Genomic DNA, 13274 nt, shown 5'->3' with positions numbered 1-13274 from the left:
CAGGCATATAGCAAGGAGCACACAGGAATTGCTTGTCCCACAGATAAGGGGGGAGGATGCATTTCTGCTCCATGTGCAAGCTGAGTGCCCTCTCCCCTCATCCACAGGCAGTACCTGGAGCTACCTCTCCTGCTAAAAAAAGGCTGTAATGCAGCCACACAGCCAGCAAGTAGGAGCTTCCACTGTTACAGGATTCTCTCTGCAGTTGCTGAGACAGACACAAAAGGGAAAAACCACAGCCTCGTGACACAGTCCCTCAGCTGGCATCATCAAAACATAACCTTCTTGATGAGTCAGTAACTTCTGAGTTCTCTTCCAGAGCAAGAGCTTCAGAGCCCAGCACATGCAATGTCCTAATAGTTTATTATGCTTGACCACAGAGCCGACACACTGACTTTCACTGTGGTTTCTCAGGACAATGTGAAACCTGAAGTGCGCACAAACATCGGGAGCCGGAGCCAGAAAAGGAATTATCAAGGGCAGAAATAGAATCCAGCCCTGAACTTACAGAGAAAATGCCACTGCTGAAAATTGTCACTAGATGTTTCTTTCCTTGCTCTACAGGAAAAGCCCAGACACTCCATTTCCTGGCTGCAGTTACACTGAACTTGTCCCTGAACCACAAACACGTGCCTCAGGCTATACCGGGCTGCCAGACCAACAGTGTCTGGGGGCACTGGGGTAGATCCATGCTACCAGCCTGCAGAGTGGAGCAGGGAGGCTGCAGATGGAGACTGCCAAGCCACACCTGCGAACTACCCCGGAATGACTCAGATGGCCGGCCAGGAACACACCAGGAACGTCAGCAGCTTACAGCCAGAGGATTTCAGGTGCCCATGCCTAGGAGTGAGGAACGCAGCATCCCATTTCACTGCTCCATTCATCTCTAATGGAGCTGTTGATTCAGGTCCCACGCAGGTGACCAGTGGGGGGATGGCAGCCACTGTGTAACGCAGATATTAACATCCTAGAGGGAAGTGCTGCTCCTGACAGACAACATCAGCCCAGCATCTGTGTCCTGACTCACACTTGCAGAGTTCAAAGCTACCACCTGACGTGCAGGGGTGTCAGCCTCCTGTCTGCCTACACAAACAGAAAGATGTGCGCCATCAGCTATATTTACAGATCAAACATGTTCCCTGAAGTACGATAAGAAGTGTTTGTGAATGTTTTGCTTCATTCCTATATCCTGCACTTCAAATGAGCTCCCATGCAGATCTCTGCCACCCTTGCAGGAGATGGAAGCTGCTATGGAGATGTTAACGCCCTGCTGCTGTTTCAGGAATAAGGGAGTATTGCAAAGAGGCTCAGCCCCAGCCCGCACCGCAGGGATTGGTGTAGGAGAAGGAACATAGCACAGGCTTTTTCACAGGGCAAACCAGGGACCTCTTCTTGAACAAGCAAAACAAACATTTGTCAACAAAAACAGAAGCAGGGAATGCACTCCTTTCACCACGGAGTGTTCTACATTTGCTGTGATCACTTCTTGCTCTCCTCCACCCACCATCTCCCCATTCAACCTCTGCCATTCCTAGCATCCTTCCTTGCCCACCACCCCACCCCACTGCAGGCAGGCTCTGCTCCCCTCCCACAGCCAGCACACAGAGGCAGGCAAAGAGGCAGCACAGGGATACGGGACATCAGAGCTTTGTCCCTTCCAGCTGAGAGGAGGGACACTCCTTTCCTTGGGCAGCTGCTCACTTCAGATCCCTCTGCTCCCAGAAGGGGCATTTATAAGGCAATGTTTTCCCCTCCCTTTTCAGATGTGTTTGGAAATTTAGCACCCCTACTGCCATTAGATTTGGAGGCTGACTCATTTCCAGTGGGTTTTACCTAGAGACTTTCCATAAAGAAAAACAGATTTTGAATGGCAAGCTGCAATCCACTTTAAATCGCTTTAAATAAAATAAACCAAAGAACAAGCTTTACTTCCTTCCCTTTTCAGCGATGGCTGAGAGACCTGACATCAGCAATGTCACACTTTCAGTTGCTCTTCAACATCAGCCTGGGAAAAGCTTTTGCTTTTTTGTTCTTTTTTTCTACATCCAGCCCCTAGGAGCAGCCTGGGTTATGCCCTGAGACCCCCAACAGGGCAGCACAGGGTTTTATCCCATGGGCCAGGGTCAGACCCTTGCGGGCGGGAGGGTCTCCTGGCATCCCTCCTGCCAGGTGCCCTCCCTGCAGCACCATACCCCTGCATCAGCCATTCAATAGCACTCACTAAACCAACAGAAGGGTTAATTTGAAATGCAGTGCATTTAGGGCATTTAGGCCATTGGGTTTAGCTCCCTGGGTGCAGCTGGCACTTGTGTAATCTGCACAGTTGTACCATCCTGGCCGGGATGTAAAACGGCTTCAGGATTGCTAATCCTGAAGCAGATGTGCAGGGAGTACTACAACAGCTGTGCCACAGGCAGAGACGTGCGATTATTTTCTATACAACACCACATCCAGCACTTCCTTTCTCCCAGCAGTTTGCAGCCTGGTTCCTTTTCCAGGGCAGTGTGGGACTGCTTTGTTTTTGTAAGGCGTTTTCAGCAGAGCAAAGGAAGCTTTGGGAGCAGCACCCGCCTACACTGGGATACATGGCCGATGCTCAGCACCGAACACACTCCCGCTCCACCTGCAGCACTGGGAACAGGACATGCTGGGAGCCTCAGTGCTGCACCACCATCCTCCCCAGTGCCTGGCAGCACAGAGCAGGGCTGGAGCTGTGGAAAACCCCCACAAATTATCCGCTAAATTGGGAATGTGAAACTCTACCCGTGAAAGTTGAACTTTGTAAAATAAGTTATGGAAAAGCTGACTGGTATCTGAGGAACCTGCTCCTGATGCTCTTTAAAAAATATCAGTGCACAGAAAATTCCTAGAGAAGGAAAGGCTTTCTCAGTTACTGAAAGATGGCATCAAAAAGAAGAAAACTTACCAATATTGATCTCATCATCTGTTAGCGTGTCACCAATAAAGTCAAATTGAAAGGACTGCAAAGTCTGGGAGAACTTCTGCACTGCCGATGAGTAACCTGGAAAAGGACAGAGCAATAAGGCTGAGTATTTCTGCAGTCATTACACAGAAGTGGCAAGACAGCCATTTAGCCTGAATGGAACAAAAATATAATGAGGCAGTTAGCAAAATCCATAGATGTCAGGAATTTCAGCACTTGAGAAAATGCTGCAGTTGTAATAACAACGCTGATAATAATAGCTGATCAATAGCCTCATATCCTTCTGTGTACAGGAAGAGCAAGGAGGCTGTCAGACAGGCTTGTTGCTGTTCAAAGTGTTTTTTTCATTATATACAAGAAAAATCTGTGAAGTCAGAACATAAATGTGGGGAAAAAACAAAAGACTCAAAATAATTGCCCCTCGTTAGGGGGTCACAGACACAACCAAGCTCTAAGGAAGTAGGACAGTGCTGAAGCTGAGTGCAGGGAGCCAGAGGGCTCAAGCTGCGCTCCTCAGTGTGTCTACAGATGGCCCTGGGACCTGCTCCTGCCCCGCTGGGGGAGAAACAATCAGTCTTGAAGCAAAGACACTTCCTGATGGTGGTTGGTAGCTCAGCCCGAATTATTTTTGGACTTTCCAGAGAAATTTCTAGCCAAAGGATCCTTTGTGTCTCTGCATCCTGTGCGCCTGATTCACAGCTCCATCAGTGGCTCCACTGTGGGAAGGTGTCTGCTGACACTGGCAGAGAAGCTGCAGCCAGGATGGGGACACAACAACACAGCACACCCTGAGGCCAAAATCACCCACTCATGACAGCTGGGATAGCCACAGGAAGCACTTCACCACAGGAGAAACCGAGTCCTTCCTTCCTGGCAGAGCACAAGAGGCAGATGTGGTGGGTTTGGCAGCCTCACATCAACCATACCTTCCTGCCCAAAGAGATATGCTTTTTAGGAGGTTAGTCTTTCTCCAAATACCTGGGTTACAAACAGGAGGCTGAACTTGCCTGACCTTAGGGAATAGGATGTGGACAATAAAATAAAAGCAAAGGAATCATTTTATGCTTTGATTTAGTCAGCTATTTCCCTAATTCTGGACCCAGGTTGGATTCCTTTGACGGGGTGCACCGGATATAGTGCTTTCTGAGATTCAGGAAGCTGCAAGTGTGGAATACGTGACGACATGGATGTTAACACGCTACCAGCTCACATGGCCCTGCTTTGCCAAACCAGGGAAAGGACTGCTGTAACAGAGCAACTCTGTATATGTGGGTGGTGTTTTCTGGTGGGTTTTCTTTCCATTTGTCTGTTTAAGATAATAAGACATGCACAATTACCTTTGGCATCAGTTTTTAAAATCCGGAGGAGATAACAGCCAAAAAGGAGGTGTGAATTGGTGAGGAATTGTCTCTACACAGTATTGGCTACCCCCCTTCATTTCTCGCCTGAGGAAAATGGTGTTCTGGGTGTATTTTTGTTTGTTCTTTTCCACAGCACATTCAGTGGTAAAAAAACCTTATCACCACAGTGGCAAACATGATTTTTTTCTGAAATGCTGCTACAAAAGGGAGAGAAAAATTGGACAGCACTAAATTGGACATTGGGAAAAGAAAGCAAGCAGCAGGTCCCCAGACAGCTCTGCTTCCCCTGGCCCTATGTCAGGAGCACCCTGGGATGCTCCAGCCCTCCCCAAGGCCCCTGAATAACAGTGGCATGTGGGGACAGCCAGGTCCTCAGCTGGGGAAGAGAGCAGCCTCGAAGTGCAGACAGTCCCTGCTCTCCCCTCAAAAGCCTTGTTCAGCAGTTTCCTCCAAAGGGTCAAACCTTTGCTCCTGAATGGGCAGATTCAGGCCTGAATGTCGCTATTTAAGCACAGCTGCTGGAGGGGGCTGAGAGCATGTAAATGGGTGAACTCTAGCACAGAACGATGTCATTGATTTGATGGAAAACCTCAGCAAGTAATTCACTCTCAGTACCCACAGCATTCGCTTCAGGCTGGGGCGGGAGGCTTTCATACAGTTGTCGCTCAGGGGAATCTTTGTTTGTCCCCCTGAAAACCCTCCTCATCTTCCCTGGATGCTGCTGACATTCCCTGCCAACCCCTCCTTGCTCCTCAACTACATTTGTTAGTGGGTAAACTTCAATCATTCAATTTAAACACCCATCTGACCCAGCACTGGGTTGCTGAGCAGCTGCTCTGAAAGCCAGCAGCACCCTTACCAGCATCCCATCCATCCATCCATCCATGCATCCATGTGCACTGGCAGGGGTACAGGGATGAGGCCTCAGCTAGCTCTGGCTGCGTGTGTCCCTGTGAGCCAGGAGCACGCACAACCCTGTTTTGGGACAGAGGGCTTCACACACTGGTTTTCCATTGCATCTGTCAGCACAGTGTTTAGCCCCAGAATCAGAGAAATGGTCCTTGGCGAGCTGCTTGCCTTTTTATTTTTATAGAAACAGGGGGTAAGGCAATAGCAGAGAAAAAGCCAAACACAATATATTTTAACCAGAAAAAAAGAAAGGGTATAGCTGATTTAAATTACATTTTCCTTTCAAAACGTCTGGCCTGAACATTTATTTGCCAATTGTCTAGCTGAAGGAAATCGAAATGGAAACGCTATAAACCACATCTCACATTAGCTTAAGAGTGAAAAAACAAAATGAGCACCCTTTAATTAGTCCAGTGCTGTTTGGTTTCGTTCGGGACAAGGAATTTTTTTCATAATAGCGAGCCATCCTCATCCTCACTTTCAGCCAAGTTGGTGTAGGAAGCCCACCTCATGCTGCCCTGCTGCACAGAGCTAACACTGCCTGAAGGTGGGCAGCCATCCCCCTGTGCCATGCCATGGTGGCGGGGGGTCCAGGAGCTGCTCAGCACCACGCATGGACTCATCCATAGAATAACAACTGTGGAAGATGCAGGGTTAGGGAAGGAGAGGCCAAGCCAGAAGGAGAGCCAGTGCTGTGAACGCCTGGCATGGGTCCTGAGGAGCACTTAATGGGAAACAGACTCTTGTGGACCAGCGTGACTCGTCCTTATACACGTACAGAGCCTTGGCTGAACACTGGCTTCTGACAAGCCCTATACACTCATGCAGGACGGACAGCATTGGGTACTGCTGTGGTATTATGGGTGGTGTTGTGATGGTGGGGTGTTTATTGGGAAATTAACACTGGGACGACCCTGGCAGCTGCTCCTGCCACTGCAGTGCCCACTGGCACCAGCCACCATGATGAGGAGATGCTCGCGCCTGGGGGCTGAGTCCCTGTGGGGTCGAGGGCCAAGACTCAATGCAGAGCATCATCATGCACTGCTTAGAGGTATCTTCGGTGGCACCCAAACAGTGGCTTATGACACCAGGGGATGGTGCAGGGCAGGGGGGGATGGGGAGAAAGGGATGAGCCACAGCCACAGGAAAGCGGCTTGACAGCAGGAAGGGGCCACCATGGTCAGCAGCTGGAGCAGGACAGGAAGAGATCAGCTGTGTGGAACAACTGGGCTAAGCTCATGCGGGAATACAGACACTTAGAAACCTTTTCCTTCCTGGTACAACTGCACAGCTACTGAATGCCGCCCAGCTTCGCATACCCCAAGCCTGCCAGGGGGGAGAAGGGTACAGGCTGGAGAGCTGCAGCTGCAGGGTCTTGCCTTGCTCACACAGGGATGCATGCAAAGAGCCAGGCCGTGCTTCTAAAGCAGGGAGATGACTGCAATCAACACACAAAGTCCCACCCGCCAGCAATCCCGAAGGACCCAGCCTGCCCTTGTACAGCTCAGCCCGTTTCAATGGAAACGCACCAAAACGAATTCGATCAGGGTTCCTCTAGGACTCTTCCTTGCAGCATTCAGTAAGCAGGGCCAACTCTCACAATTTGTGGTCACAGTAATTTACTCTCCTAGGGAAAATCAAGTCCCATCTCTTCGCTCAGAAAAGCTCCAGCCAAGCTGCGCCTGGCAGGAGAGAGAGAAGCAATGCCAGCTCCAGCCACAGCCTTAGGAGCTACACAAAGAACTTTCTGGTTGTATTTATGTATATATAACACACTTCCAGAGACTGCAGCTAGTGAAGGATGTGTCCCACAGCCCGCTCAGCAAAGTCCTAGCAGGGATTCCCATTTCAGCCTTTCACAGCAACCACAGGTAATCGAAGACCACAAAGAAATCTTGCTGTCTTTGCAAAAGCCACAGGCCTCTGAAAAAGCACAGATTATACCCAGGGGCCCTAAACCAGTTTGTGGTTCTGCTTTCTGCCCCCCAGTGCTTGCAATTTAAAGTGGAAGGAAACCACCAGCTGCAGGACAGACCGCATGGGGGCCACAGCCCTGTGCACCACTGCTCACTGACGTGGCTGGAGAGCGGGACACAGAGGTGCCACTCAAGGGTCCATAAAGCTCGAGGTGTCACAGATGCACATCTTTAGGGAGCCCTGCATGCACTCCTCAGGGGAGGGTCACACTTCTCTAAGTCTCTGTCTGGTGATTGCAGTGGTCCTCTCTTGCTGGGAGAGGAAACAGTGTTCCTGAGAACACGGAAATGGAAGTGCCAGTGACTTGTGCACATGCTTGGACCACCTCATTCAAAACCACAGAGACACAATGTGACGTCGGGTGTAACAGAGACACAGAGACAGCAGCGTGGTTTCTAGAAACAAACATTTTAAAAAACAACAGAAAACCTCCTACAGGTTAAAAGAACAGGTCTTTGGCTAATCCTTAGTCACACCCTGCTCCCTGTGCATCGTTCTGCAAACTAAGGGGAAAAAACAAACAAGCCAACAAACCAAACCAACCAAACAAAAAAAATACACCTCATCATCACAGCAGTCATCGGCCAGTGACATTTCTTGAGCAAACACAGTCCTTGATTTAACTTGACTCCAACTGAGGGTAGGTACTGCAAGGCATGAACAGCTGGCCTGAGATCAGCTCCCATCCTGACCCCAGGAACCGTGCAGGATGCCTACGTTGGAAGGTGAGAAGCAACTTTAGCTGGTCTCCCTGCCTGGGCCAGCACATGGGCTGCAAGGGGAACAGCATCACCCGAGACTTTCATGGCCACTCGGAAGCCTCTGCATTCGCCCGCAGCATGGAAGGAGCCCTGCAGGGAGCCACTTAGCAACACCTTCAACAATCCAAAAGCAAAACCCAAACTGATTTTGAGCTAAGTCAATGCAAATAAACAGATCCCATGTAAGGAGGAGCTCCATGTTTCTGTTTTGCTTTCTTCCTCTCCAGCCTGAAAACAGAAATATCAAAACCAGCCACACACTTCTTTTTTTTTTTTCCAAATAAGCAAACAAAAGACAATAAAAGTTCATCCTGTACTTAAATAAGAGCATTCTCAGCCAAGGACAAATTTTTAGAGTTAGGATCTAAACTCTGGAAATACTTTTTTTTTTTTCAGGGAAACGTTGCAAGACTCTGAGGATGCACCTAAATTTCTTCACAGTGCTTGGTCAGTATGGAACATTTTCTGCTTCCTCACGGACAGCTGTGCAATGGGACATGCAGAACATGAGAAATACCAGTTTTCCTCCAACATGCAAAAGAGAGGGCTGTGATCCCTGGAGGCAGAAGAATGCGCCCATTGTTACCAGCTCCCATGGAAGAATTTCCCAGGGACTTGCGTCATGAAGGAGAGGCAGTTCAGTTCATCCATGCTGCTACCCCCGAGATGAGATTCTGGATGCAGGACACGACCCATGCCTTCCAGGAGATTTCTCTGTGCTTGCAGCAAAGCTTTAAAAGTGTTCGGCCAAGAGGCTGGATTCTTCTCTGAGCTGTTGTATTTACGCAGTGTGCACTAACTGCATGCAGTCCCCAAACATTGTCCCACCAAAATACCTCAACTCTGAAATCAATGAAGCTGCCCCAACTGAGCCCAGATGTGCATTAGGAACGTGAGTAATGAGTCCTGACTCACCAAACACTCCTAAATACTCTACAGCTGCTCCAACACAAAAACATCTTGATTTTTTCAGATGGGGGGAAACAATCATCTACCAGGTAGCCTTCCAGGTAATCCCAAATCTACACAGACATTGTGCGAGGAGAACAGCACTCCTGGAACTCCATAAAGAGATGCTTACCATGAGGCTATTAAAATTGGCCCAGTGCAGCAGAGAGTGATCAGCATTAACCCCTGGCAAGCTGCTCCTGAGTGTCCCAAAGGCTTTCTGGATGCTGTGGGGATTCAGAGATACTGACACATTTTACAAAGGCCATTTTTCACACACTGACATGGGTTTTCCACTTGCCAGGAGTAAACGGCCAGCATGAACTTCTAAAAATAACATGCTATATTTAGCTGTGCTTCACAAATCTCTTGCAAAGGAATTTACTGAATGTCTAATACTTCTGTTACACATTTATCTTTTCTAATCAGTCCTTTATTGAAAGAGTCTTTCATAAACTGCCATTTCATTAGCACAGTTGATCCAGCACAGGCTCCAGGGAAAAAAGCAGGGCTCTGGTTCAAGTACAAATACATTTTTCAGTAACTCTCTCTACCTGGAAGCCTTTTGCTTTGCAAGCTGGGTATCTGCCCTCTGTACCATTACATTAACTTACACATCACCCTTCAACTTTTCCTGCTGTCCTAAACCTAATTTTTTCTTCTCATTAATACTCCTTGCTTGAGCAACCTTCTGGTAAGTGCACAAACTTGCTCCACAGGCTTATTTAATTAATTAAAATACATACATATATAAAAGACCAACACAGCAATTCTTCACATTTATGATACATTCCTTACACTTGTCTTATCTCCCTTATTCACTGATGGAAACCTGCTATATATACTGTCTTATCATACTTGAGCAAAGCTGCCAAGCCGTATTACACTGGATTGAAGATCAATGAAGCTGAATGCACAGAGAGGCTTTTCTGGCTGCCATGAACAGAAGGAGACTGCAGGTCTCCTCACCAGCAACTCAGGGCAACATATCAGCTCAGAAAACCAACCAAACCAAAAAGCAAGCAGGGCTGAAAGGAGAACAACATTTGGGGTGCACTGGTCTGGGAGTGAGGCGGGTTACAGCTCTTGGGGAGATCGATGCACTCTCCCCCCACCTCTCATTGAGTGAACACTCATTATCCAGCATAACTTTTCTTCCCTGGATCTTCATAGTGACAGATACCACTGATAAGGAAGACAAGCATGCAACAAAGCCATGTTTTAAAGCAAAGACAAGGACATGTCATTCTCCCAGTGACTTGCACTGGCTTGTACTTATTTTCTGGAGAGTGGCGCTTGAGGCCACGTTTTTAATGGTTTTATAAAGGACAGCATAGAGATTCATTTTTTAGGATTTTTGCTTGTGAAATGCCAGAACAACCATGATCTGAAGTTTCCATAAAGGGCAGGATCCTCAGCACAGCCTCATGCCCAACAGGGACATCCCACACAGGGATACCTTGCACTCTCACGATGAACAGCACCATGTCAAAAGTACACTGGCATCAGTGTTTCACCTAATGCTCTTCACGATGAGCAAGAGGTAAAACTACTTTGAATGCCTGATCTCTTCAAAGGACAGTTTTTCACCTCTGGCATTTTTCTGGGCTTTCAAACTGATCTCGCAGCCCTGCAAAGCTGGAGGGGTTCCTTCAGCAAAACTGGAAAAAGACAAGAGGCAGGGAGCCCAGAACATGTGGCTGGCTGAGACGGAAGCTAAAAAGAGATTAGCAGCCTTAGAAACCATCAAAAGTGTTCAAATGCACTTTAAGAAATAATACAAGTATAATTTCTCTCAATTGTGTATGCCCTGACATCCATCCACTATGTCAGAAGGGAAATCATGGAATCATAGAACACACCAGGTTGGAAAAGACCTTTAAGATCATCGAGCCCACCACTAAACCATGTTACTGAGGGCAAAGTGATCTCCCCTCATGATCTCCAGTCACAGCCACCCCTCATCTGCTACTTCACAGTGGCCACAGACTATATAGCTGCTGCCCCTACCCCTCATGGCCACCCTTCATCTCCCCTCAAGTTTTCCCTTCATGGCCACCCCTCACAGCCCATGGCTGCCCCTGCTCTCACCTATTTCCCCTCACAACTGCCCCACCACTCCCCTCATGATTTTCCCTCATGACCGCCCCTGCTCTCCCATCACGATCTCCCCTTTCCCCCTCCCAAGTATTCTCCATTCATTAATTTTAACTCCAGGTTTACAGACAAGTCGTCTTGAAGAGCCCCCACCACCCCACCAGACCAAAAGGGCTGCCAAGCACCCCTCTGCCGGCAGCACGGCTGCAGCCAGCCCATCTCATACACTACTTCACCCCTAACTCCACAACAGGAATTCCTTCATTAGTGATTCATCTCCTGGCAAAGCCTGACCATTTAGGACATTGCTATTTTTTTGTACTCCAGTTGAGTTAAGGTGATGCAGAGGAAAACACATTTCATGAAGACCAGTTGATCACAGAACCCAAAGGTGCCAGGAAGCGATGGCTCTGAGCACTGTGCTTGGCACTGCTCTAGGACAGGGGTGACACATATTGTGGCCTAAGCACGCTGATGATGCCAATAGACTCAGGGATGGCAGTGCCTGGTGAGCCATAGCTGTGGCAACTGAGCATCACTGCCAGGACCAGGACTGTAATTCAAGCAGGTGGCCAGATGGAAGTAGGGTGAGGCTCTGTCTGCTGCACCAATTCTATACCTCTTTCCCATGGAGACCAGCCGTGTTTTCTACCAGCCTTTCCCAGTCCTGGGGACAGAGGTTAAGGTTGTTGAATAAAGGACAGACTCCCTGCGAAATAAAACAACCACTAAGATGAGCCACGCACAGCAAATGCATTTTCTCCTCCCTCGGAAGGAGCAAGCTGTTGAGGAGGGGTGGAGCAGCCCACCTCCTGGGGTGACCAGGAGAGCCTCGGGCAAAGCAGCTGGTCGGTAAAGACAGGGCAGAGCCGCACAAATCCTCGTGGTGCTTCAGGCCACCCGGAGCTCCCCGGCTTTGAGAGCAGCCAAGCAACATTTTGGCACGGCTGCTTTGGCGTAAGCGGCAGGAGAGGGTGTGCTCCAAGAGCCGCGGCTCCCTGCTGTACAAGCAGTACGAACACAGGCAAAACAAACACGAAAACAACAGACTCTTATCCGGGGCAGAGCATTAGCAATCTCCACAGAGATATCTTATGATCTGCAGAGCTGTCAGATGCATCTCATTTCAGCTTTCCAGCAGCCACCCTTCCCAGGGTGAGGGAAAAGCAACCGCTTTTGCAGGCGGCTTCAGGGAGTGAGCGGAGCCAGCAGCTCGCTCCCCCAGCACGCGATGATTTCAGAGTTTCCTTCGATAAGGGCGCAGGGAAGGAGGCAGGAGGCCAGATGAGTCACACACGGTGCAGGGGGAAGACTTGTGAGCAGCTTACAAGAGATCTGAAGCAGTTCAGCATGGGGACGAACATGTATCCCTCCTGTTCCAAGGCTGGGAGCCACTGCCCATCCCCTGGGAGCCTCCCAGGCACCTCAAATCCAACCAGCATCCTGTGGAGCACTGTTAGGTAGGGTTTGTGAAGAGCTACTGCATCTCTGGGCACCTCTGCAAGATCCCCACCCCATGAGTGCTCAGGGGTCTAGCTCTCTGCATCCGCTTCAGAGGGTCCCCCGATGCCCTGCAGGTCCCCAGTTCAGGCACAGGAACAGGTCATGTCTCTGTCTCCATTTTCACAGCTAAAAGGTTTGGTGAGATTAATAAAATTACTCTTGCTTTAAAAATACCTCACCTCAGCACTTCATAACCAGTCTCAGCTGGAGGAACAGCATAAAAGAACAGACTGCAGAGAGCATCCTGAATTCTGGGCTTTATTTATATTTATAAACTTTATCTCAGGCTTTTCAGCTGCTCTTACCATCATTTGAACATGTGACTGCACATTCACCTGCACAGAGAACTCAGTGACAAAAAAGAACATCAGCCACAAAGGCAGTGTTGGAATGTGTCCCAGAAAGGAAAAGCCAGCATGACCTGGGGATTGCAGCTCCTGAAGGAGAAGCTCAGCATGGAGTCTGCAAGGCAAAACAAGAAACAATGTGGAAAAGTCCACCATCACCAAAACAAAATTGAGAAGCTTCCAAAAGCTTTTTCTTTCATGCGTGTCAGAAACTCAAATACAAGGTTTACGCATTTGAAACATTTATTTAATGCTTAGTAAGAAAAGGAACTGCCTCCTGCTGTATTTCACCAGCACTTCCAAAAAAGATTTTGTTTTAGCATGTTCAGCATCTGTAAAACAGCCCTGTTTGTTCTCAGGAAAGAAGTTTGTCCTTTTTTTCTATAAACCTGACAGTTCTTCAAATTGCACAAGAACTCTGCACTTA

General features: G+C 48.6%; 1 protein-coding gene and 1 long non-coding RNA gene across 4 annotated transcripts in view; one reads left to right on the top strand and one right to left on the bottom strand.

Moving 5' to 3' along the window:
• Positions 1–13274, top strand: part of LOC133216902 (uncharacterized) — a 448875-nt gene that overhangs the window by 265977 nt on the left and 169624 nt on the right. The window lies entirely within an intron of this gene.
• The window catches only part of OPHN1 (oligophrenin 1), a 63468-nt gene that overhangs the window by 41281 nt on the left and 8913 nt on the right, over positions 1–13274 (bottom strand). For all 3 annotated transcript variants that reach the window (XM_061361978.1, XM_061361979.1, XM_061361980.1), the window contains exon 2: positions 2927–3022. In XM_061361978.1, the coding sequence (XP_061217962.1) occupies positions 2927–3022 (96 nt within the window). The remainder of the gene's footprint in view (positions 1–2926; positions 3023–13274) is intronic.

The sequence above is a fragment of the Neopsephotus bourkii genome, unplaced genomic scaffold (assembly GCF_033783945.1).
Source record: "Neopsephotus bourkii isolate Nb327-2 ecotype Australia unplaced genomic scaffold, CSIRO-AGI_Nbou_v1 NB_1067, whole genome shotgun sequence".
Classification (NCBI taxonomy): Eukaryota; Metazoa; Chordata; class Aves; order Psittaciformes; family Psittacidae; genus Neopsephotus; species Neopsephotus bourkii.
The sequence above is the reverse complement of the archived record's forward strand: the minus strand, read 5'-3'. Positions and strand labels throughout refer to the sequence as shown.